Source organism: Cyanistes caeruleus, chromosome 1, assembly GCF_971803275.1.
Source record: "Cyanistes caeruleus chromosome 1, bCyaCae1.hap1.1, whole genome shotgun sequence".
Lineage (NCBI taxonomy): Eukaryota > Metazoa > Chordata > Aves > Passeriformes > Paridae > Cyanistes > Cyanistes caeruleus.
The window spans coordinates 52,150,758-52,177,888 of NC_141701.1; the positions used below are offsets into that span (position 1 = coordinate 52,150,758).

The window sequence follows — 27,131 nt, forward strand, 5'->3', positions numbered from 1 at the left end:
GATGCAATTTTTTTGTCCCATTGGTGCAAAGCTGTAAAGACAATCTAACCTTCAACAACTGAGGTCCAGACACTGCTGTGGCACATGGTATTTATAATCCTACCACTTGATTAGGTGCTGAATGGTGTCTGGAGAGGCATATGTGCTAATTCAGTTAACTTGAGTGGCTCTGTTTGAAAAAAGAGAAAAAACCAACTTAAAAAGAGGAGAAATTACATCATGGAGCTGCTCCCTAAAATCCATTTCTGCTCAGGGTCTTCCACCTGTGTCAAATACTTTAAGTCAGCAGCCTTCAAGCTTCTAAACAATGTGTTGAGAATCAGTGCCATAGCATCCTCCAAAGAGACTTGATCTTGCTTTTGACAGGCATTTCCGATACTGAAGATGTGAAGAGAGGCAATTCTTGATGTGACCCAGTTTATTATACTTCATTCGCCCTCTCCGTGTCAATTCTGATGAGGCTCCCGTGTTTCTTGTAGAGATGCTGTATCTGTCTTACATCTGTATGTCTAAATGCTCAGACAAAGGCAGGCGCAGGAGGGTCGCAGTTCTGGCTGTGGAGGCAGTGCTGAGGAGGGCCAGGGGGGATGGAGGAGCTCCTGGCTGAGAGCAGGAGGCAGCTCCCCCCTACCAGCCCCCTGCCCACCCACGCCGGCATGTCTAGACTGCCGCCCTGCACGGGGCAAGGACTCTGAGCTCAGCCCTTTCAAGTCAAGGAAAGCTCTCGTTGAGGGAATTTCACTCCAGAGAAGCATCCAGTGGATTTATAAAGCACTTTATATCCCTAGGCTCTCTGTGCCTGCATTTTACTGGCCCAAGGCCCTGAGCGGGTCAGTGCTTTGGGACATTATTGCTACCGGCTGGCAGCTGGACAGCTTGTGTCTCACAGAGAAATTTCTCTGCCATTTCAGACCTGGTTTTGTTCTGACCCGGGGTAAGACACACAGCTCCGAAGAGTTTTATGGGGCAGGCATGCCATAAAAAGTTGACAGCCAAAAATAACTTTTCCCCACTCCCTTTTTTCACCTCCTACCTTCCAAGCCAATATTCACGAAGGGTGGGGAAAGGAAGGGAGAGGCATGAGAAGACTGTCAGAAAGAGCAGTGCCTGTAAAACTTTTGGGGTGGGCTGCAGTGTCTGCTTTGGCCGCTGAGTCCTGAAGCATTTATTCAGTAATAAAGTTTCACCCCAATGTTGTTTTTGACAGAACTGGAACTCCTTTTCAAAACCTCCCTCAGACATTTTATCAGATGTAATAAGCACATGGACGGATTGAAGAAGTAATAGCTACATCCTAAATGCAACCAGCACTCTCCACAGGAACAAAGGATTAAGAAATAACCTTTCCCCAGGAGACGGTGGTTATCTGTGTTGCAGATGTCTTTGAAAACAGAGTCTGATGCAGTCAAGGAGAGGGAAGTAAAAGGGTTTTGCAGCAAGGTGCTGGACTTAAACATCTCTAAGGACAGAGTTAAACATCTCAAGTTTCTTTATCCCTTGTAGTTAAAGAAATTATTTCTCAGATCTAATGGGAATCCGTGTTGGGACTTGTGAATGCTGCTTCCTGTTCCATCATAGTGCACCTTGGAGAAGAGTCTGGTTCTGATTCCATCCTCTCTAAAGGCAGCAGAAGATGGGAACTCCCTTTAATCACCCCAAGTCTCTCTGCCTATTATTGTTTCTTAACATTGTTTAATGTTTTATATTGCTTCCAGAGACAAGATCTGGGGTTAGGAAACAGCATAAAATGTAGGTTTGCCCCACAAGCTGTATCTCAGTGAGGAGGCCATGGAATGCCAGAAGTGGAAGGAGAGCTTGTGGGGGGACGGGTGTCATAGGGAACATGTGGTGACTCCTGTTTTAGACCTTTGGATTGATCAGCATAAACATTTCCTATGGCTTGGAATTGAATGGCACTTAATCTTGATAGTAAAAGTCTGGAGACTTGTGCTAGTGATCACTGCTGGAAGGAGTCAGATTTTATGCTTCATAAAACATTCTTAATAAATGCAGTACTGCCATGTCTCATATCCATCCTTTCTGTAGAGAGGTTTTCCCCCCCTGGTGTGGATATTTTTCAGGAAGTGTGCATGATGGAGGGCCAGCTGTATAAGACTGTACCAGGAGAAATGGTTTACTCACTGACTATAATGGCTCAGTGTGGTTTTTGATCCTTTTTTAAAACTGTTTCTCTGCAGCTGCAGGAGGTGGTCCTGTGGAGAGTGCATGGGCTTGTGCAGCAGCTACTGAGAACTTCGCTCCTCTTGTTTGCTGACTAGTAACTGTGAGAGGGTGAAGTTAAAGGCATACTTTCCAGAAACAGAAATAATCAGATGCTTGCTCCATGGTTCAGAGTTCAGTTCCTATTCCACTGGCTGAAAGAGTCTACTTAAAAACAAAGAAGATGATAACTTGAGCAGTGCTGCTCTTGAAATCCAAATCAATTCTCTCTGGTTTTATTTGAAAATGGGATATAAGTTACAGTTGCTTTGGGAAACCATACTTCAGACTTTTTGACTTCTGTGAATCTAATTTCTAAATCTGTCTATTCCATTATACTTATAAATTAACAGGGCTGTAAACACCTGCAAGCAAATGTTTTAATTGTTATATTAACAACATAAGCATGTATGGATGGCTTTTTGAATGGCATAAAAGACTGAATCTGATAGTGTCTGCCTTTGTGACAGTCACCACTTGGACAGAGGTGTGACTTCCATCAGTCTTGTAGCCTTTGTGACAGTGATGCTGCTGCCACAGCAGTTATACACCACCCTTCCTTCCACAGCATGTAGGTTAAAAAGGGCTAAAAAGGAACAGGTGCAGTGGCAGGAACCCTTGTCAGCTACGTGTGGGTGCAGCTGCATTTATCACCTCTAACACTCATCCCCAACTCACCTCTCTAAAACTCCCCCCTCTCATTTCCTCTTTACTGCTGCCTTGTTTTTGTGGGGCTTATGTGAGTTAGGGGTTTTACTGGCAAAAAAGGCAGGGTTCATCTGTAGGTTAAACTCAACCATGGCAAGCAGGTTTTTCAAAGTTGTAAACTAGAGTGTTGGCTCAGGCTGAGTCACAGTGTCTGAATCTTGGTGAAGTGCAGCCAAATCATGCTGTTGATTAGCAACAACAGTCCTTGATCTATTTTGATCCATCCTGATAGGTTTCATAAGTACAGTCTGGGAAAACTGATGAGGGAAAAAAAAAGGTTCAGTTCCCAGTCAGCAGCAAGATGCAGTGCACTGGGAGCTGGCTAACCTCTCTGCTTTGTGGACCTTCCAGATGAATTTGTAGAAGAGAAGAAGGAATAATTTTGGAAGTAGGTGTTGCCAGGTGAAACAGAAAACACATTTCTGTAAACACCACTAGTTGCATTTGACTTTATTTCTCAGAGATAAAACTGGTGTTTTTTCTTTAACAATCCCTCAAGTCTGGTCACCCTTGCATCATTTTTCCACATTACCTGTTGCCATAGTATTCCAGAAATTGTGCCAATGTGATTTGAGATGAGTGAAATCGCACATTGCTGTATGTTTACCTTAAAGTTGGACAAAGAGAATATAATGGAAAACTGCACCAGATGTCTAAAACTAGTAGGGCTAAGAACTGTATTTGGGTGAATATATTCACATGCCCAGCTTTAGGTCTATCCTTTAGCTCCCTCGTCTAATACTTCAGCCCCTTCTTGCATGGTCAGTAGAAAGAGATGCCCCAGTTCAAGGTATGCATGACCTTCTTCATGCATGTTCTTCTTTGCCCTCAACCACAGAGGAAGCATGAAACTAAGTATTAAATGATTGTTCTGTGCTGCTGCCAAATGACTGAACCTTCTCTTCAAAAATTGACTGTCAGACTACATATAGATGGATGTGTGTGTTTTTCTTTCATCTTCCAGTTATCACGTTGAACTGCAGCCCCAAATGCAAGCAGACTTACTGTCTTCTCTTGCCTGTGTGTCCCATACTAATACTGCAAGATGAAGAGCTCTGGTAAAGAAGGCTTACAACTATTTACATGTTGAATAGTTCTGGTGGGAGCCAGTGCATGACTAATAAGGAAAAACTTCAAAATGGGTACATCCTCTCAGATCCCTTTTAGAGAAGTTAATTCCTCTGTTTCATTGCACTTATTCAGCTCCTGACCTGAAAGGCAGAAAAGCTCTTTCCTGAGTCACTGAGCCCTAGGATAGGTTTGCTCCTTTTCCTTTTCAGTTGTTTGTGTAGACAGCATGCTTCCCCAAATCCTTTCATCCTTACTCCTGTAGTTCATATTCTTGTTGCTGGAAATGGAGGAAACTTCAGTGAGCTGTGCTGAGCTACAGGGAAATGCTCCAATGTATCCATCAGAGGCTGCTGCTTGGGAAGATGCCATTTTCACTGCTCTGCACACCCTGCTCTTCACTTCATGTCAAGGAGCTTGAGTTCAGTGCATGGGTATCAACAAGCCTGGTCACAGGAAAAAGGGACTCTACCTTAGACTGCAGGTGTTGAATTTGGCTTCCCCAGGCTGCAGCCAGGACATTTGGTTCAGAGGTGTTTCCTACACAGTTCAGTGGAAGGTGGCACTCTCTGTTTGGGGCTGGCAGCTTTGGTTGGTGACTCCAACCTCTGCTCAGGAGATGTTGGGAAGTGTTCAGTAAAGAGGGCACCTCCCTGGATTTTTTGGAAGGAGACCTGGGGCCATCTGAATCTCTGCTTGGTCGGCTGAAAAGAAAAGAGATGGCTGGAGCAGGGAAAAAGATAAATGCATCCACCTTCTGGTCCAGCACATCAGACTCAGTCAGAAACCCTGGTGGAGACCAGTGCCCTTCCTCTCCTTTGGACCCCAAACAGACAACCATCAGTTTTTTCAATTTTATTTTTTTTAGCTGAAAGCAGTTGAAGTAGCTACATCAATCCCACAGACCTGGTGGAATGGCTATGGAGTCTTGCCTAAGCAAAACAAGCAGGAGAAATATTACTTCATCAACAAAGTACTGAGGATATGTTTTGAATCCATACATCATGAGCTAAGTAGCAGATGGGCTGAGTACTGTAAAAGAAACAGCTCAGATAGATAGATAGATAGATAGATAGATAGATAGATAGGATGATTCAAAAAGCCATCCAAAAATGCATTTTGAACTTGTGCAGATTTTTAGGGGACAGGGAAAGGGATCTGTGATGTGGCACATGGGAGACCTGATGACAAGGGATGGAGCCCAGCAGTAAAGGCCATGTTGGTCGCAGTAGGCATGAGGAAGAGAGCAAGCAGAGTCCAGCCATGCAAAAATGATTTTTGACCTCTAGGGGGCCCATTGAAACAATCTGAAGTGATACACTTTCATTTGTCTGTCAGAGCAATTGGTAGATAGAAGCATTTCTAAATCTAACTATTTGTTCCTTTATCTGTTTTATTTTTTTTCCCTTCCCCTTTGAATAACAAGACTGCAAGCAGCTGCTCATCTCTCAAGCCATCAGCTGTAAGCATTATCTTTCTGCTCAACTGATGGTGAGCTACGGAATAAGAATGTAAAAAATTGGGATCTTTTGCAGATCCCACTTGCTTTTTTACAGGCCAGGTAACATGGTGTTTTATCGAGCTTGGAGTATTTGGAGTTCATCCTTATTTTGTGACCCTTTTTGAGGAAGAGGATTTTGAACCTTTAAAAGATAACTTTAGAAGGCTTTCTGTGAAAAGGAGAAAGGTACAGTTCAGTTTTTGTCCAGACTTTCCATGTGTTTCCTTTTGATATGTGATGAACTTTACAACTGGTCTTCTCTTTTATTTCTCTGATCCACCCCTCCCTCCCTCCTGTCCCCAGCATTGTTTAAAACAAGGAAAATCTTTTATAGCTGGATGAATATCTAGATAATTCACTGCCTTGACCTCCAAAGTTTATACTCTACAAGGTATTTGGAGATGTCAGCTGAAAGGGTTCATAAATATTTTAGCTGCATTACCTCACTCTTGCTGCCATAACATTAAAAATGTGCTTTCCCTGAATGTTTGCTACAGGAGTCTGACGGTCACGTCCGTGTCTGCTGGCAGCTCCCTCTTCCGCCCCAGCATGGGGCAGCTTGAAATATTAATGAGAGCTAATGCAGCAAAACTGTGCACTCGAAAAACAGACAGACACACACACACACACACACATGCACAGAGGCACACTGTCCATGCATGTGTGTGTTTGATGTACTTGAATGTCCAAGGCAAGATGCTTAAGTTGCAGAACAGGCTTAAGCTGGTGTCCAGCGATGCAGCACATCCAGCACAGCTGGGCTGCCTCAGGCCCCATGGAGATGTCAGATTCCTCACACTAACACCAGATTCCCACTGAAAAATGATCTGACCTCATGAAAGCCTTTGAAGGAGGTTTGGGCTGGAACCATAGCACTGAGAGCTTTGCGCTAGGAGGGGATCCTCATATCTTCATTTGTGGCCCAAATGAACAGCAAGGAAATGATTGTGTGTGATCTTGCTGGTGAGGAGAGGCTGGAAGAGATGGTCACAACACATCTGAGCTCTGTGTGTGATGTGTGTCCCTCTTGATAGCCAATCCTGCTTTGGAGTCTGGTGAGTCCAGAGCCTGGGATGGGACAGGGTTAGTATTTTCCTTTTGTGCATTTTATTAAGCATATCAGTAATTTCTGCATGTTGAGGAGGAACAAAGATAGTTTTTTCATACATGAATACTCCTCCAGTTACTCTTGAGAGAAGAAAGTCTGAAGGTTCCCTGGTCATCAGTCATTCTCCAACTAATCTTCATAGCAGAAGATGGTTTTCATTAGATTTCTGCTTTAATGACAGTTCTAAATGGCAGTCAGTGGAACTGGCCTTGGGAAGTGCCTGTCAGGCCAGGAGAGCCAAGAAGAGATGTTTGGTGGTCCCTTGCATGGCTTGCTACTTGTGCAGCACATTCCTCAGACAAATCTTGAAGCTGTGGTGTGAATAATTTCTCATAGCATGAATATTATCAACTTGAAACACAGGATTGAAGGGGCTCCTTCAATTACAGGAGTCTCACTGAATGATTCTGAACATTTATTTCTTCTCCAGCTCTCTTTTTGCTGTCCTAAGTGTCTACCTTACCTCTTAATGTAACAAAAAAACCTGGTAAACCTTCAGTACAGTGGGTCAGGGTAGTACTGCACTTGTAGGTCCTGCTAAACAGGGAATTTGCCTTTCCTTCTGCATGCTTACAGGTTGCTTTTCTCTTGTTTTCCTCAAGCTTTTAATAAAGTGTTAGATTTCCACTGGTTTCCTTCCTCAAGAAGGAAGCAACAAAACCTGATGTAAAATAGCCCATATGCACCCAGAGTAGAAACCCTGTTTAAATATCACACAGTGCCAGGCAGAGCAGCTGCAGTTTTATCTATCTATCTATCTATCTATCTATCTATCTATCTATCTATCTATCTATCTATCTATCTATCTATCATCTATCATCTATCTATCTATCTATCTACTATCTTAATTACCCACAGCTTAGCCAGTTTACCAAATCAGGGAAAACTGTGAAAGCTTTAATTACACAAGCAGTGCAAGCTGAACCTTTTGCCTTGTCACAGAGGCAAGTGAGAATTCTGGGATGCCTGGTGGTACAGCCGGGTGTGTTGTCAAAGCACTTGTCCTTGCTCTGACTTACAAACTCACACCACTGCCTGCGTAAGCAGATGCAGGTTTCTAAATAGAGCCAAGGAAAACAAACTGCAGCTGAAATCTGCTTCTGCTCCTGCTTTAAGGAGTTATGTCTGGACTATTGATGGGCAGAACAAGAGAGCTAATGCATCCACAGACTGGGAAAGCACACCAGCAGGTTACTTTGCATCTCTGACAGGATCTTAAAATCGTGATGTAATTCAGATTGCAAGGGACATCAGGAGGTTTCAGATCAAACCTACAATCCAAAGCACAGCCACTTGTAACAGGTTGCTCAGGGCTTGACCAGCCAAGTTTTGGAAACCTCTGATGCTGAGGATCTCACAGTTTCTCTGGGCACTTGCTCCAGTGTTTGACTGCCATCATGGTAAAAGTAATTTTCCTTTTATTTAATTAGATCTATCATGCAGTTCTGCAGAGACTGGCTCCACCTTTTCTGTATCTCACCATCAGGCAGCTGTAGACACTTTTCCATGGGACTTCTCTGTTTTAAGGCTGAACAAGCCCAGCTCCTGCAGCCTCTCCTCGCATGTTATGCTCTCAGCTGCTCGGTCCAGTATGTCAGTATCTTTCTTGCACTGGAGCCCCCAAAACTCCATGCAGTTCTCCAGATGTGGTCTCACAAGTGCTGAATAGAGGGGACTAATAAATTTCCTTGACTTTCAGCTGCGATCCTGTAAGTACCGCCCTGTATTGTGTTGGTTTACTTTGCCTCCAGGACACACTGAAATTCCCACCTCTGCTCTTGTCTCTTTCTATTCTAAAGCTGTTCCCAACCCATCCACCTAGTCTGAATTGCTGTAAGGGTTAGTCTGCCTCAGAAGCAGGACTTTGCTGCATTTGCCTGAGTTCGTGAAGTACCTGGCAGATAATTTCTCCAGCATCCTGAGATCTGCCCTTTCAAGGAAGTCCTGCCCCTGCTGTTGCCACTGCCCAGCCCAGGCCCCAGGAGAGCAGCTGACGCACTCGCGTTATCGCAATCCTCCCCAGACCCAGGTTCAGTGAAGTCCACACGCTGCTAAAAGGGCACTCTGTTGTGTCCTCCACGATGTTAATCAAGATGTTAGATGGTACTGGTCCCAGTACTGACCACTTAGAATGCCACTGGAAACTGGCTACCAACTTTATCTGTACAGCTGGGCTCAAAGGATGGTCTGGTACACTCCCCACCTGTTGCAGGTAGATACTCAGTCCAGGTCAGTGATTTGACTATAGGCTGTTTTGAAAATAAATAAATTAAAAAAACCCAACAGAAGAATCCTTTTATTTTCAAAGTTTGATCAATCCATGAAAGAAAGAGCAGCACATTTTTGCAAAGCCCGAATAACTGTACAGCTCATTCTGAAGACAGATTTTTCCCAACAGAAAGGCAGTGCCTGTTAAAGAGAAGGGACCAGGAAGGGAGCTGTGACCAACTGTGGCCAGCATGGTTCTGCGGGCTGGTACCTTTAGAAACACACTACATCCTTCATGCTTCTCCTTCCAGTGTTGGTCTCCTTAAAATCACTGAATAGCCAGGTGAGGACCCATCTAACTATAAAAGACATTTTAGCATCCCTGAGTGCTATGTCAGGGCTGCCCTGTATATTTCAATTTTCATCCACAGGACCTATGGAAGAAATGAAGCAAAACTTTCCAGGGGGAATTGCTTCCTGGCTGTATGAGCAGCCACCTTTTCACTTTGGAGGAAATCAGGTTGTCTTCCAGTGAGTTCCAGTCACCAAATTATTTTATTGTTACAATATCATGAAGCAATTTTTTATTTTGTGCACATCAAGGTGCTCAAAGTGTTAGTTTTCACAGTATAGAATGGATGTGACAGCATTTGTCATGGAAGCACTCAGCAGAGTATGTTTCAACTTCATTTAGTTGTGCTGTTTTATGAAGTTCTGCAGTAAAATGTGCCAGTAAATTATGTTAGTTTCTTTCTGGTGATTAACTAATCATTCATATAATAAATAGCAGCTAACTACAAGAAAGAGATTTATTTGTCACAGATTAAGAAGAATGTCAAACTTTTCCCATTTCATGTAAAAAGGCAGAGGAAAAAATACTTCTAAAATGACTTTGCAACATGTGCTTTATTTTAAGTCATTACTGAATCAAAACTACAAGTATATCCTTTTAACATACCCTATCCACTCAATGATTTTTTTTTCTTGGTTTTTTTTTTTTTAACATGGAAAGAAACCTACATTGCAATTGTAAATTTTCATGCTGCAATGTTCTCTAATGAGCCATTTGTTTCACTAATAATAGCAATTTAAAAAAAAAAAAAGGCATTTCTCAAGCTCATACGTATGTCTATATTTGGGAACTTAAAAAAAAAAACCCGTCTCAGATGTAAAAATGTGACTTGGAATATGTAAACATTTTTGTATACCTGAAACACTGGAAGAAGAATATCAGCTAACAGCAAAACAACAGTTGCCTTAAATCATCGAAATGGGAAAAAGCATGTCATGGGGAGCAGAGAGAAGCACACACTACTCAGTCTTTAAAGGGTTATAAGAAATGAAGTAGCCCATTAGGTCATCAATTTCACCTTCTTTTTTCATCCAATGGAAAGCAGTAATGCTGAAGAGAATGGCCCAGCAGAACACCCCATAATTCACCATAATTATTCTAGCCATTAGTTAATCTCGACAAAGTGTCAAGTTTCAGTTGCTTTTTCTTTTTCCTGAGAAAAGTCTTTGATGTTTGGTGGAAATGTCTCCTGTGACTGTACAAATAAAATAAGGCATTTCAAGAGATTGTTACTTGTTTTCTTTTTGCTGACAGAGGCTTGTCCACAGTGTCCCTTGTACATCCAAACCTCTGCTTTTCTACAAATGGGTATGGCTAGAATGTCTTCAGTTCCCAGTGTGGCCCTGGGTGCTGGGTGTCCTGAAGGCTTGTCAGTGTCCCATTACTGTAGCTTGAAAGTCAGTGATGTACAACAGCATATTGCACAATCCAAACTGTGTGGCTCCAGAAAGGATTAAGAAGGAACACTGGAGTCATCTGTGGGTTCATTCCTTTTGTTTCTCTCTAAGTTGAAATGGTTGTCTGGAAAATTAAATTAGCCAGACAAAGATGCAAACTTTTTGCTGATTAAATTACAAAGCAGTCCCCAGATTGTAGAGGAGTGGCACATTAAAAAGAACAGATCATTCAACCTTCTTCACTGTTGATCCTTAATTTGAAAGGCAGCATGGATTCCTAAGGCCATAGCTTCCAGGATTCCTTCAGTGAAAAATCATTGCTACCCAGCTATAAAAGGCTTAGCTCTTAAGAGAATATTGTGCTTTTTTTGATTTTTCCTTTAAAATTCAGATTTAACCAACTTGATTTGCAGTGTGATGCCAAAGAGATCAATTAGTTTTTTCCCTAGTCCACTTGATCATAGTCTCTGGTGAGCGATACAGGAATATTAGCTTGGCGTACAGGTCTTCCTCCAGTTCCAGTTCTCCAGTCTCTCGCACTAGGAAAATGTCAGTACACAGCTTCAGGATTCGGTCTACATTGGGTAGCTCCTCAAACATGATGGAGTGAGAGATCCCACTGAAAAATTCACGGACAAACTTGCCTATCACCAGGACAACTGAGGCATACAGTCCCATAATGCTGAAAAGAAAGAAAGGAAGAGTTCAAATCGTGCCCTGTAAAAAAAGGCAGCCAGGTGTAAGGCAGTTCATATGCATGGCCAACTGTAGCCTGTCAATTTCTAATTAGGGTCTTGTTTCTGCTGTGCCACAGGATGCAGGGAAATGAGATCTCTTTGAACACCTCACAAATCTGCAATCATAAACAGCTGAGCCTGCTGCCTTAAATTGTTTAACCCCAGTTGCTGATGGTTGCATGTCCTGTGTGCTGCAGCTTGGAAGTCACAATTGGAAATCTGACAGCAGCTGGCTGCTAAAGGCAAATAATCTGTCAGGTTTCATATCTGATATTTTTTATTAAGGTATATGTAACTGATGACAAGCTAGCATTTACCTGTCTCCCCTGATAATCTTCCTATGGGGACTTCTCCAAAATCCTACCAGAAGGTTGTATCTTCTAGGAATGCTTATTCTCCTGCCTTCCTCTGTCTATGGAGATGTATTTCATAACTCTTTCACACCCAGGGTCCTGGCTACAAAATTGTGAAGGTCACCAAAACCAGGCAGAGTTCAGGCAGAACTTGGCCTGCAGCTAAACTAATATATTTTGAATTATTTCTCTTCAGTAGGAAACTGGTGTGAAGGGTGTTTCTGTTTTTATTCCCACTGGAGTGCAGTTATAAGGGGTAATACTAACCTTGCAAATATTAATCCTCTTATACATAGTTTTAGTAGACATGGATTTGAAAATCCCACAAAACTCCTTTTCAGAATGTTGTAATGTTCAAACACTACAGCAACGAACAAGGAATAACCCCCCAAATCAGCAAATAAAGTCACCTCTACTTCTATCTTATGTACTTTATTTAATTTTATGTAAAGATTTCTTCTTACCCATAACCAGCCAAGAATCCAAGGCTCGGTGGACTGACTTTATCACTGAATATGAAGAGTTCAAGACTCTCTTGAGACATCTTATGTCTTTTTCCAAGCTGATTCAAAACCCACCACTCTTCAGATGTATTTGTTTTGACAAGGGAAACTGTAATATTTTCCCACTTGCAGTCTATTGAAAAAGAGAAGTGTTACTATATATACAACAAGAATTGCAAAAATCAAACATTTTGAGACAGATACTTCAAACATCTGCATTATAAAATGACTGAGCAATGCAGAAGCAAAATTCTTCTAACTCCATTTTTCATTATTTCTGTATACAAAAGTATAAAACCCAGACTTCTGTGTTTTTTCTTCTGCAAATCTTACCTGAATCTGCATTGAATATTTAAAATATTTCATATAACCTACATGCTCTTCAGTACAACTGTCAAATAATTTTGGTATTCTCAAGCCAAAATATCAATAACACTCATCACGTCTGCATTTCAGGCCTAGAGAAACACATTTAACCTGGAAGGGTAGCAGTCAGCTTCTGTATCTCCATGTGAAATTATCACCATAAACCATTTATGTCTGACATAAAAGAAATTATTCTTTTGTATCAAAAAAGGATGCTATCCTGTTTTATGCATATTGATCACACAGACAGGAGATGAACTCTGGTCCTCCTGCATGTACATTAGCAGTGTAATTAAAGCCCATCTGAAGAAACTCAAATTAGGGACCTGAACAATGACAGTGAAGCACTAATAACTTATTGCTACTCACAGAGCTGGGTTGAGGTTCATCTCTTTCCTGATGAACCTTGACAAGAACGTACTCCATAGCACTACTACTATTAAATTCAAGGTCCAAGTTTAGCCTCCGTTGAGAAAATTGCTCTTAGATAAAGATTTGTTCCTTCTTTTCCAACCCAACAGGTTTTCCACACGTGTGTGTGCATGAGTGCATGTATTCTGTATGTCTGTGAGTACATGTATGGATTCTGACTGGGTAACAGCACTCTGAAATTTAATGAGTAATTTAAAGTGGATTCTTTGTAGCCAATAAGGAAGGAATAGCTTTAAAAAAAAAATAAAAATAATGCAGTGTCATTATTTAAGCTGAAGATCTGCATTTGTAGACATGCAACACTACTGATGTTCACAGTAAGGTACCAGAGAGATGTGAAGTGAAACTTGTTATCACTTACACATAAAACACAGGAAAACAGCTCCTAAAGCAGACTTGAGGGAAAGGAGATGGACTTCATCCTTAGAGTCCTTACTGTTAAATCCAAATCTAAAATACATGGAGATGCATTTTCTGCCTTATCTTGTATTACCTTATCTCTCCTCAAGCTTGTAGGCACGAAGTAAAAAACATTTTAAGTGCATTTCAGACTGAGGTGCCCCATAACAGCTGTGAATGTGCAAGTGTTAGTGCTGCCTTGCACTTCTTTAAACCATACTCTGTTTTCCATGGTCTGGAGACATACCTCTCAATAGCTGCTTTATGGGTTTTGCCAGAGAATCACTGGGAGCCTTGATGTAGTATGGGTACACTTCTTCTAATGTTCTGTAAAAAAATGAGAAATCAAATATTTCATATTTTTATACCTCTAAAATAATTTAGAAATTCCTAACAGTGCTATGCACAGTTCTCAGTAATTCTTATTTTAAGTTATGACTTTATAGTGTTCAGATGTCACATCTGAAAATTAGCTGGAATTTTCATCTATGTTTCTTCAGAACTTCAGCAGAGAGTTCATTCCATCCATAATGTCACCATTCACACACCATGAATTCCACACACCTGGGGAATGTGTGTTTTCAAGGAATGTAGACTTTATATTTTGTTCCCCTTCTTAAAAAAGCTGCTTTTATGGTCAGCTATAAAGTATATAATAAAGGCACAGCACATCCCCAGTAGTAAAAAGCTAGAAAAGATATGTGGTGAGCACGGCTATTTCTTCAGAATTGCAAGGTGTTTTGATAATCACACCTGAAAAGAGTGACCATTTTTGCCAGAATTTTTCACTGGAAAATATTTTCACAGTCCTTAGGAGGATTTCAAACTTAGAAAGAAAGATGTTTGCAAAAGTTCTTCCACTGGACTCAAGATCATCTTGAGTGGGAATAAATTACCAGTATCTAGAGGGAGACACATTTCATTAAAAGCAGAGACACTATCCTAACATTTTCCTCAAATGATTGAAAAACTCCAGGAAAGAGGAGCTCTCAGAGAAGTCCTGTGACACTTGGCTATATTGCATAGACCAGGCTGAGGAGGAACAACGGTGGCCAATTGAAAATCCCCTCTGATCACTCCAGGAGGTGCAAGAAAAGAGCTCAGCAGTTAAATAGTCCTCACTGAGGTGCTGGCAGAAAGCTCCCTGATGAAGTATCTGAGTGGCTAATAGCTATCACAATCATTTTTCCTTTATGACTAAGTAAAAAAACCTTAAATCTACAAAATTAGTGCAAGACAGGTAAATGTAGCTATATCATCTGTGTTACTGCTTGTCTCCTGCAAAGAGAGAATTATGAATTAATTACTTCTTCCCACAAATGAGAAAAATCTACCCTCCTTGGCCCTACATCACCTTAGGAAATTCTGCTCTTCAGCAGAAAAGAGGCATCAAGTATTTTGGAAGTGCAATGATCACATGTGCAATAGCAGTCTGTTTGGATGTATGAGTGTGTGTGGGTGCAGAGAAACAGCTGTGCAGAGAAAAGGCAAATCTAATTCCTATCTACTAACAGATAAGAACTCCTCAGAGTTTTCACAGTCCCAGTTGGTCTCAGCTTTAACTTTTCAACTCTTGTGGCCACAAATCAGACCAGGTGGCCTTCAGGGATGATGTGTTGGTTTAGCAGTGCTTAGAAACTACTGCTGTAAAGTAATCCCCAGTGAGAAGGTGGAAGAGGAAGAGCCAGACTCTTTTCAGATCTAAAAGGAGTCACCACTTCTGTTAATGCTATAAGGCTGTATCCGTAGAATAATGTTTGATATTCATATGAAGAGCATGCCTTGTGAATTTCCATCACAGGAAAAGATCTGATGTCAGAATCGACTGCAGATGTTACCCTTTGACCGCAGTGATTTAACACTTCCTTGCCAATCTAGTCCTATTCAAGAGTAACAATGTGAGATACAGCCTGGATGGTTATTTAGAACAAAAAAAACCTTCCATACAACATCCTCAGATCAAGTTGGACTGATGTAACTCAAAGGTGAGTTGAACTGTACACTGAACTTGTGCTTATCCAATAAATCAAAGAAAAGTTACTAATAGCTTCACCATGCTTGTTGTTGATAATCCAATGTTCATGGTCCTCTCAGCCTACATTTATAATAGGAAACAAATTTTCACCTTTAATATTACTATTACTTGGCTTCAGTGTTATTAGCATCTGTTATTAGAGGGGGAGAGATGGGCAGACAAATGAAACATTTGCTCAAGCTTGGCCACCTTAGGAAATCAGGCTTCAAAGGGGAAAGTTTGCATATGAATAGAAAAAAGAAAACAACTTACACCTTTTCCGTTTGATTTCCATCCATCATTGTAGCAATATGTCTTCTGGTATGGTTTTTTAGCGTAAAGGTAAGTTTATCTGACGCTATTTCAGCTTTGGCACCAAGGGAGAGATTTCTGTTGCAAGTAAAAGGGAAAACACATTGACAACCTACAAGGAGAGCATACCCTAAGCTGGGTGAGGCAGCTCCTGGGCTGCTGGGGCTGCAGAGAAACACTCACAGCTGATGATGTGCAAAGGCAGGAAGTGTGTGTGTGTTCTGCCTCTATGACACAACAGGGCCACCCTACTGCTGCTGGTGGCCTCCTGGCCTAGATGAAAGGCAGCAGTTAAGTAGGAGGTCACTGTGGTAGGTCTATAACACTTTCAGTCATTCATGTTCACAGCTTAACCCACAAGATACAGCCTGAGAGTGAAAAATGTCTCTTTCCACCAGTGGATGAATGCTTGTAGCTATGAAAGCATACAGGCAAACTGAGTAGCAGTACTAAAAAATAAAGTAAGGCCCAGAAATGATGGAGTGATGTAATTCACTAGTTAATAGTCTGTGCTTCCAGGAAAATAAGGGGGGGGGGGATGGGGTGGGGGATGTAAAATAAAGTTGAATTAAGTGTGCAGATTCATTACAAGTCTATTTCTGACTGTAAGAACGGACCCAGCATGTTCAGAGCTCCCACAGTGATTCAGCAGAACTGCCTCTTGTGCATAGTCTTACAACAGTCCAGCTTCTACTTCCAAGGAAACATGTAAATATGGAGGCTGCAAAGGAACTTAATTTCCATGGAGTGATGACTTAACTCCAGTTTAATCCAGCAATCTACAGCAACCCCATCTGGCAGACAGTAGCCAGCAAATTATCGTGATGACTGGGTGTGCTCTAGCCGGAGTGCAACAACTTTAAACTTTAGGATGTCTCTTTCAAAAACTTCACTGTAAAGTTAGTTCACTGGGGCCAAAGAAGTCTCATGTGAGCAGACAAAGGTCTCAACAAAATGGATCAGTGCCATTGTTATGGTATTTGCACATAAAAATAGTTTGTGTCACTTCCAGACTCCCTTGATAAGAGGACCAAGAACTTCTGTTTGTATTTCCTCATAGGTTTTCTACTTAACTAGGTCTAAGTATTCACTTTCCATAAACGATAGCAACTTTGTTGTTAAGAGCAGTTCATTGGAACATCTCTGTCTAAAACTGGCTAAAATATTCTTATTTTTTCCTTCCTTCCCGTCAAGTCCCATTGAAAATTCCACCTGGACATTTTAAATAATCTCCTTGGTAGTGGCTCCACTTCTTTATTTTTTTGAGAACTGCAGGCTTCTAAGGTTTTCATGGGTAATAAAAGTGACTTCTCTCTGTCCCTTTCCCTCCTACTTTCAGTTTTTTGCTCTGCCATACAATATAATTTGCTAAACAACTAAACCAAAAATGCAGTGTGGAACTGTTCTACTGAGGTAATGCTTGGCAAAAGATACATCCACCTCATAACTTTGTTTAATTACCTCTGAATGGTCCATGAAATAACTAAAGTGAAATCAGCATCGAAGTCTAGAAGCCCCTGTATCATTTTCTTTCTACTGGGAGGGCTGATGGTCCATAAAGAGTTTGAATTTCCCTCCAGATCTGCTCGAGTTATATCTTCTCTTGCATAGCCCTCTAGAAACTGCAAAGCAGCCTGTAGGTGAAGAAGAGGAAAAGAAAATTTCAGTGCAGTGATAGTTACAAGACACAGAGCCACACTTCCCAGTCAGACAGATTTGTAAATGTTTGATTAATTTTAAGTGCAATGGTGTGCACCGATTGTTTTCTTCAGGTACAACCTGGGACTTGAGATAGGAAGGGAAATCATAGACAAACTAAAAAGCAAACCAAAAATGGCCTCATTGTTTGATGGCCATGCTGGCCCAAGTGAGTCTGAAAGTTCATGAAGTAAACTCTGCAGAGGCTATTCAAACCCGAGTTAAAATTTTACTGTCTTTGGTTAAGTATCTTTCTGCATATTAAAGTGTCTGCAAAGGATAAAGCAACTAGAACCTTGCAACTTCCAAATGGATCTAGGTTACAATATTAGTGCTATTATACATGGGCTATTTTGTAGGGTCTAATATCAGGTTCTAATATCAAATTCTTTAATGGGCTAGTAGCAAGCACTTCTTTTAAAGTTATAACTGATCAAATGCCAGTTACATTAGCAATGCAACAGCTCCTACTAATTACTAGTCCTGTAGAAACTTGTGAAAGCTGGGCATGTTGCTCCATGAAACACTGAGACTATGCTTAAATGCTTTTGTTTTGACATTTTAATGTCAAAACATTTCTAGCCTACGCACACTTTCTTTTGACAGCACCACCATTCCTCACTGGAAGGTGAAAGATGTGTGCTCTAGGAAGGAGCGTGGGGCTTAAAAGGGCATAAAACACACAGTTTTGTCCTCACAGGGTGTTTTCTTTGGCAGTCCACAAACAGCATCACGTCTCCTGAAGGTTTGTTTCATTTAGAGTGGAGGATTTTATTCAGACAACAGGACAAGTAGGGTTTCTGCCTTCCAAGATTTTGTGCAAAAATGTCTACATTAATAGTAGTTTGTTGCACCATAACCCAGCCCTGTCCTGACAAATGATGTGGCTGAACCTTTATTCATGCAAATCTTCTTTATAGAAATGTCTTGCAATGGATGACAGCCCTGATGACCACTTACAACTACACAAACAAAACTCACAAAAGGCTTCCATGGAAACATGCACACATTTCAAAGTAATGAGGTATTCTATGTTTTACTTACAGTGTTACCCCTATAGCTTCCTAGAAATTCACTGAACTCATTTTGATCCAAACTTTTGAGCTGATTCTGCTGAGCGCTCATGGTAAAAATAGGCTGGGAAACAAAAGAACACATGCTTATCACATTTACTTCACATTGGCTGCTACATACATACACAGCATCCTGTGCATCACAGTCCAAGACAATTATGGCACTCAATTCAACATGATGATGTTATAATCTCATTCCACTGAAATGCAAGTCACCTACAATTATCTTATATCTACCATGTGGACCTGTAGGATAATTTATTCCGTTTCCACTGCTGGTAGAGTCTGGTTTTAATTTGAAAAATAAGATAATATTTTTCATCAATGATTAATTAACATATTTTTAAACCCAAAAGGGGTGATTTGTGGAAGCTTGACAGATATCTTGCATAAAGCAGGAGGGTTCAGTTCAAGGAAAGGAAGAAGAAATAGCACAAGGAAATATAATGTAAAAAACAGAGTTTGCTTTTAGTGTTTCTTCTTTTTTACCTGATAACCTCCTAGAGTTATTGTGATTGATACATCTAGAGGCTTGTTGGTGATGCCTGCAACAGATTTGATTAAAGACATGAAGAGCAGTGGGAACCAGACAATACAAATCAGCAAGACGATAATCATGCCACCCATTCCATACTTCACAACTTTCTTTTTCTTCTGGCCTCTTGGCTGAGGATATCTCTGCAAAAGCAAACAGCAATATGGTAACATCTCTTCTGTCAAAGGTACACTTCATATGACTTTATGGGTGAATATATAATTATCTTAAGGCTTCCCATTTCTTGTGGTAACTTTCTACCCCATGTCAGGCCAGATATTTTGAGATTTTTTTTAGCAAACCTGCACAGACACCCACTTTCTGATGACAACAGAGAAAAGTGACAAATGAACCCAAAGTGTGTGTCCAGTGTGAAGATTGTAAACCTATGTGATTTTGATTCTTCACAACCATAAAGGAGAAAGAATTTAGGTAGGATAATTTGATTTTTTTTTTTTGTCTAAGTGCAATCATGAACTCAAAAGAACAAAATATAAAATAATAGCAGAAACAGTGATACAACAATTTGTTCCAAAAACTGCTATCGTAAGGGACACAGTTTCTTGTATTTGCACTTCCAAAAAATTTATCTTAAAACTCCTTAAGGCAGATTTCCTCTCACAGGTATTGAAATGCTGCAAACTCTATATTGTGGGGGATGGGGGAGGCAGGAAAATGGTTTGCCAGCAACTGACATACACAATTAGTAAAATGTCTGATATTGCACTACCTCCACATTCATTTCATACCTCACTTGAAGTATTTCTAAGAGTTGACAGGCTTGATCCAATCTGTTTCTAGTGAATTCCACACCAACTCAAATTAACTAATGTTTAAAATTTTGATGCCATTCCTAAAATCTGTATGTTGCTGATGTAATATCCTTCTTTTTCTCTAGCTTCTGAGGACCAAAGTGACTGCTTGTCTTCTCCCTTCAAAGCAGATCACATGGCATGTCTGTTCTGCCTCGCCTGTAATTCCTGTCCTCTGTTATTTGCCTCATGACTGAATACTCTTAATACTTTCACCATCCTGTAAAATTCTTAGTTTCACTGTAATTTATTTTGGTCTATATCTCTTACAAGATTTAACTCTGTAGTGTTTTGTAGCCTGTCCTCCATGCACAGCACACCACACATGCAAAATAAAGATGCACTGTACTGCACTGCACCTCAAACACACCAGGAATATGGCTTTCAGGAAATTCTTCTTGCTTTGCAACATGAAACCATAAAGCCCTATGACAATATTGCATTTGTAGTACAATGTTATATTTAAAATCAATTACTTACTTTTCAAAAGCAGTGTATCAAGTCATTTGCCTTGTGCTACAGAATACTGTTTTCATTAAAGTATCTTATCTAGATCAGCAGGGGTATATTATTTGTCTGCAGGAGATTAGTTCAGGAACTTCTAATGATGTTGTAGAACATCTCAGAGAGAGTCTAGTGGTCCAAGTACTTAGGCATAGCACTCAGTGAGAGAGAGGGAGAGAGAGCCAAAGTACCCTGAACAACACTTGGAAAATCGTGACACAGTTATTTTTCTGTATGGCATTAGCACACACATGCCAGCTTAGACATGGAAATCTTCCCATGTCAGATCTCTGCTACACGTAATGTGAATCGTAGCTTAAAAATGCAGCGAGATGGAGAGTCAAAGTAGAGCTGGGTTATTACTTCTCCAACTGCTGAAGTCCTTCAGAACTCCTTCCATCCATGGCAGAAGTGGGAGTCATAGAGAAAAAGCCTATATGCAAGACTTGTGTGCACTTTAGCTCTGATCTACGTGATATACTTAGAAAGCAATTGCCATTAAGAAACAGGATTATAATATAAGTAGAAATACGTCAGTAACACTTAAAAATAAATCCACTTCAATACACATGTAGAATTTCTGACTGGTTTGGTCACTCTTAAAATAATGTTTAATTTCTTTTTCAAATTGGCAAAATAAGCAAGCATATGGTTGCAATCTTTATTGCAGTTATAAAGAATCCAGAATTTGCAAGTTTAACTTAAACTGAAGCTTAAATGATTTAAAGAGACTGAAATTTCAGTGAGACAAATGGTGGGTTTATCTGGCCTGCAGTTCAGTTCTGGGTGTGCAGGGACTCTCCTGAGATAAAGGGGCCAGCTGAGTTCCCTCTGCAGCTACATGAACCCAGTGTCCCTGGGACCTACTCTGGGGGCACGATCACTTCCTTCTACTGATATTTCTCCTCAGCTGCAGCTTCCCTGCTCCTCCAGGTTACTCATTTAGTTGTGTGTGAGACTGTGTGAATGCCAGGACTTCCAACCCCAGCCTTGAAACCCAGGCATGCAATGAAGCCAGCAGGAACATGCTTGTGGAGTTCACATTAATGGTGGAAAAATCAGCTGGGCACAAAAGAGAAGCCGTTTGAAGTTTTATTCGCGGCGGCTGCCAACTAACGTAAAGTACCCAACAGTCTGAATTTTTCTGAACACAAGTGCCAGGCATATCTTCCAACAAACTTTTTATGGTGAATTTCTCAGTTATTTAGGGACTCATGATTACTTCCCTTCTGCAAGGGGAGAGAAGGCCTGAATCACTCATATGGGGTTTCCTTACTTTTTCTGACTCTCGCCAACACTTCAGGATGAATATATGAGCATAGATATCTTCAACACAGATCCAGCTGGAAAGACTGAGAGTGGTATCAGTCCAAACCCAGTCCATTACTGCTCTCAACTCAGTCAAAAATGGAACTAGGCGGAACCTGAAGGGAGACCACAGCAGATAACTTGTCAGAAACAGAGGCATCACATCAAACAAGCACAGCAAGTGTATATATGACAAGAGGGAGAATTAAGACAACACAAAAAGAGCTTAATTGGGGATTCTGTAAACACAAATATGATCACATCCTGAAGCTGCCACAGCTCATGTTACTTTAGATGTTCTTGCCAGGCCATAAATAAAGATGCTTATGCATCATTATGTCCATAATGTGATTGAGCCACTGATGGAATGGTACAAGATTTCCTAGATTCCTCTGATCTGGGAGAGGAGCACATGTTTTCCACAGGACGGTGGGATTAATTTTGTATCTCTTTACACCAAGTGTTGCATGGCATCTTTGCAGTAGGTGGGCAGCCCTCTGCTGCATACGGAACTGGGCTTTGTGACTCAGGATTAAACAGCAGAAGAAGGTGGGAATCAACAAAAAGGAAATCAACATGCAAAGAGCAGCTGTTCAAAGGGCATCATTCCTTTTCCTAGTCCCACACTCTCCTGATCAACCACATCTCAAAGAGTATTTCATGTGAAGAAAGATTTCTTCTGTAACTTTTCCTTGGAATGCAAGAAGCCCATACTGCAAATACTGTGAAAAGGCTGAAATTATTGCACTTTTTCTGTGAAATACATGTATGCTTCAAAGTGGCTTAATCAGAAGGTCACTGTAACAGTGTAAATGGAGGATGTGGTCTGCCTGTGTAAAACCACTTTTCACTCTGAGGTGATGTTGTGCTTGTTCCTTGCCCTAACACTCTGAACTCCTCAAGAGTTAAAAATGTGCAACACTTCTCAAAGCAAACTTTTTTTTTTGGTGCTTATTATTAAGTTCTTATTTCTCAGGTGTGCTGTCTTTCACTCTATTCCTTTCACCTACTGAGGCACAGCAGGTAGACCTGCTCCAAAGATCTCTTTGGGATTTGACACCTTACTACTTTTTAGGACTGCAAAACTAATAACATTACCTGTTTTCTAGCACAATGTGTAGCTCCTATTTCTGTTCATAAAGGTGATTTCTTGGAAGTATTAAAAATGTCTATTTCATAGGGAACTGAATGGCTGGTATATCAGGCTTCTAGTTTCAGAATGAGAGATGGAATTTTATGAAGTCTGCCTTCCAGAAATATTTTTTTCTTTTTTCTTGTGGACTACAGGGGACATATGGCATATACAGAGTGTGCTGTGCAAAATTTATTGTCTTATTTCCAGCAGTCTGTGAAGAAAAAGTAATGAATAACCCCAGCATTTCACTATAGCAAATCCTCATTGCACAAAAGAAAGTAGAAAGGCAGTAAGTCTGTGCTTACCCTTGAAATAAGAACAGGTTGACATAGTTATAACTTTTTGTGAGGAAGTTGCCAAGAACACGAGTTGGATATCCGCAGCGTATCTGATAAGCTGATAAGCCAAAATAAACACATTTCACAAAATACCAGAGCTGGGCAACTGTGTTCTGGCTAAATTTCCTGTAAAGGAAAAGATAAAGGAAAATGATGAGCTTTTGTATCTGCAAAATAGACCAAATAAGATTTAAATGTTTTTTTGCTCCTGGCAGTTTCCTCTTCCTGAGGTCCTGTGAAAAGGCCTTGGTTACAGACCCCATGGCAGAGTTAAATGAGTGTTTGGAAAAGACACTGAATGAAAAAGTCTAAAACCAGCATCCATTACCACCCCAGGGTCACAGGAGAGAGACTGGGAATAGGCTCCCCAAAGAGTGAAGGCTTTGGGCAGTGCCCTCTCCCTCAGGATGCTGAAGGTCCCTTGAAGTCTTTCTTGGCCCCCATGATGGCTCAACCCTCTCTGTGAGCCCTGGGTAGGGGCTCAATCAAGGCAGCTTTAGTGGCTACTTGTGTTCATGGCAGCACCTCATACAGGAATTTTAGATGGAATGACCTCTGAAAATATTTTCTGCCCTTCCCTGCTCAACTCAAGTCTTATTCCAACAAATAGTTCAGACAGCTCTTCACTTTCTCTTCTCTGGACTGAACTAACTCTCAGTCTCTCCTCACATGTACCATTCTGGTTGTTATTCAATAGCACAGTGGATCTGCAGCAGGTGCCTCATGATGGACAGGATTTGTCAGCCAGCCATAACTCAGTATTTTCAATTAAATCCCACTGAAGTATTGCAAGACATTTGCAGGGGTTTCTAATCTCACTTAGAAGGAATACAGGATGTTTCAAATGCAGATTTGAGATAAAGAACTTGATATAGATTTCCCAAAAGCACAGACTAAATTATTTTATTTCATAACAATTCTCAATGAGCAGTAGATCAGAAATCCATTTGAAAAATTTTTTTTTTTTTTTCAAATTTGGGCACAATTGCTACTGCACTTTGTTTTTGAGAGAAAGTGAGAGTTTTCTGTTTTCACACTATAAATATATTTCTTTTTCCCCAGTAAAATAACTTGACTGTTAATGAAGTGTAAGGTGCCCAGGTGACATACTCAATTTCCATGGACAGTCAAAGGAGTGAGGGAAATACTTCAAGGCAACTTAAAGTAGGAAGAGGGGAGCCGAGAGGAAAGTAGGAAGTAGGAAGAGGGTTAGTCAAAGAAGAGGGTTAGGGAGGGAACCTTAACACCTCTGCACTGCAGACTGCAGTGGTCAGTGCCCTGGGCCATGAAATGATAAATGTTAGATTTGGGAGCGAGCCTGACCAGGTATGTGACCTGGTCCATGCAGCGGATGACCACCTCCACATCATCTCCAGAGCCAAGTGGAAGGAGCACGGGAAGATAAATTTTCTTTTCAGAATAGACACATATTTCAGATGTTCCTCAGTTTAAGGAGATTTAAATCCACAGTTCACACATTCCAGGAAAGTGCTAAGTTACTGTGAGGGAGACATTTTCTACTCGCTCTTCTATAAAGCAGCATGCAGGAGTCCAGGGAGCAGGGAATTGGATCAGAGGCCAACATTGTCTCAACTGAAGGCTCTAATCACTCACAGGCAATTTCTCTTTCACCTGCTTGCATTTTGGCCTAAACTGAGAATCTTCCTGTGCATATATAACTAATTCTTCCTCAAACTTATATTGGCCACAGTTACTGCTGTGGAAAATGCATTCCAACTTTCTGCTTAGAAATGAGGCAAAGAAGAAACTTGATCATGATTCCAATGCCTAGCTGTAAACACCTCAAATTTAAATACAGAGAACTTGGTAGAGCATCAGTATTCCACCCACATTGTTTGTTTATATGGCTTATACCTTTCTGTCACTCCAGGCAAGATAAAGAACATCCAGAAATGTATTCCGAAAACAAGGATGACCTGGAAGATGACTTTTCCCATGACAGTCTTTTTGAGGTACAGTGCTCGATCTACCACCATGGTACCAAACTGAATGAGCACCATCACCAAAAATGCCTCTGGGACCTGGTCCTCTGATAATGAAGAGGTGATATCAGCTGCAGCAGAATGTTTCTGAAAAGCAAAATATAAGGGTGGTCAAGGAAAAAGGACACTCGCATGATATTTAGCATCTACAACACGTAAATCCTCAGCAGGATTTACAGATAGATGCCTCTGTGACATACCCCAAAAGCCCAAAATCCAAACACAATGATGATGAAGTCCACTGTATCTGCGAGGAACATCAGCACGTACACATCAGTCACGGCACTGTAGTCCGGATGAATAAGATTGTAGAAAAACTGTCTGATGGGCACGTACACCTGGAGAGTCCTAAAACAACATAGATCACAATGTGATTTAATAACACATAACTTGCACTGAAGAAAGTAAAGGCTAAATGTGGTATGATTAATATTTTTAAAGATACCTAAGATCTACTCTGACAGCCTTTACAGGGCTGCAGAGACACCAGTCCTTTGTTCTGGTTGCTTCTAAACCATTGTATTAGGATTTGGGATTTGTTCAGTAGAAATATACATAGCCAACCAAGATCACAGGGGATATTTAGCTTTTTTATCAGGCAGATGCTATTTGAACAACTGCTGATTTGTCTGATGTTCAGCTGCTGGGACATCTGCATACAACAAACACTTGAATTAACATCAGTACCAGCCTGCTCCCTTTAAAATGCTGGCTTATTGCTTTGCTGTTTGGGACATCCCCCCAAACCCACACAACTCCTCATATTGCTCACTTTTTAACTGTAAAAGCCTTGGCTTTGATCATTTGTTCTCGAAACTTTTCCATGAGAAGCTCTTTTCTAGATTTTTGCTTGATGCTTAACACACTGCTTCCCTTCTGACTGCTGTTCCGTGTACTGGTACTTCCTGGAAAAATGGGAAGGAAAAAGAAGTCAATTCAAAAGGAAAGTTTAAATACTAAGACTAGAAAGAAATAGATCTTGAGATTTCCAGCTCATATGACTCCCACATTTGAAAGAAGCTTTGAAATGAAATCTGCTTTTCCCCCCCACCAGTATGATAAAATCTTGAGAGCATCCAGTAAAGGCTGAATCACTGGCAGATCAAAACTTGATTAATAGCTATAAAAAGAGAAAGTGACTAGCGATAAAAGCAAATATTTGATTGATCTGACTCAGTCACCTCAACTGGTGGTATTATATATATTTAGGCTAGGGTACCCCTGCACTTTGTACAAGACGGGGCATGTAATCTGTTTCAAAATAACAAATGAAAATATTTTCTTGATTCAAGTGTCTACAGAAGTAGGTATGAAAAATACATGTGCTTTGCATTCCTTTTAGCTGGAGATTATGCTGGACCAGAATTTCTGGACCTGGGCCACACTGAGCATTCCTTTTCCAGCTTTTGGATAATGTCATTTGAAAAGCATAATGAATCACAAAGTATGGCTCTCCATTTGAACTTTAGGAAGGCTTGGAGTGTGTTCAAACATGAAGATACATTGGTTCATACCCTATTTCATCATTGAGAAGCAGCAGCATTCAGTAGCCCCTGGGAGCTCCTCAGCAACCAGCCCAAGGTTTCAGAAGAATGATCCTATGGGAAATGAACATTTGTCCTTCAAATCCCAGAAATGCTGTGACATTTACCTCTCTTAGATCTGTGTGAGGAGAAGCTGGACCTGTGAGACAGCTGGGATATGCTGCTAGAACTCTTCCTCCTGATGGCAGCCTGCTGCTCAGGGAAGTGGACATGGATGGACTCCACTGATGCGGCAAGATTGACAGATTTCAAAGAGGCAGAAGAGTCTCTCCTGCCTCCTGCCAGAGAGAGCTCATCATCAGTATCCCCTTTATTACTGGAGCTGTCTCCTTTCTCATCTTCATCCCACAGTCCATGGCACTAGGAGAAAAACAAGAAGAGAACATATCAAGACTGTATTTCTGTCGCAGTATTTATCACAGACATTGCTCAGCTCAGTCATGTGTTCACAAGGGAGAAAACAAATTCAACGTGTCAGGATACCATAGAAACATGTAGGTTGC

At 40.9% G+C, this 27,131-nt stretch overlaps 1 protein-coding gene across 6 annotated transcripts in view; it reads right to left on the reverse strand.

Annotated features, from left to right (window-relative positions):
* Positions 1-8,885: 8,885 nt before the first annotated feature.
* The window catches only part of PIEZO2 (piezo type mechanosensitive ion channel component 2), a 286,113-nt gene continuing 267,867 nt past the window's right edge, over positions 8,886-27,131 (reverse strand). For all 6 annotated transcript variants that reach the window (XM_086892756.1, XM_086892783.1, XM_086892749.1 and 3 more), the window contains 13 exons: positions 26,736-26,988; positions 25,857-25,989; positions 25,285-25,432; positions 24,957-25,171; positions 23,049-23,207; positions 21,577-21,724; positions 18,939-19,127; positions 18,421-18,513; positions 17,140-17,312; positions 15,640-15,756; positions 13,600-13,679; positions 12,117-12,288; positions 8,886-11,244 (listed from right to left, as the gene is read on the reverse strand). In XM_086892756.1, coding sequence (XP_086748882.1) covers positions 10,992-11,244; positions 12,117-12,288; positions 13,600-13,679; positions 15,640-15,756; positions 17,140-17,312; positions 18,421-18,513; positions 18,939-19,127; positions 21,577-21,724; positions 23,049-23,207; positions 24,957-25,171; positions 25,285-25,432; positions 25,857-25,989; positions 26,736-26,988 — 2,133 coding nt within the window. In that variant the 3' untranslated portion in view covers positions 8,886-10,991. The remainder of the gene's footprint in view (positions 11,245-12,116; positions 12,289-13,599; positions 13,680-15,639; positions 15,757-17,139; positions 17,313-18,420; positions 18,514-18,938; positions 19,128-21,576; positions 21,725-23,048; positions 23,208-24,956; positions 25,172-25,284; positions 25,433-25,856; positions 25,990-26,735; positions 26,989-27,131) is intronic.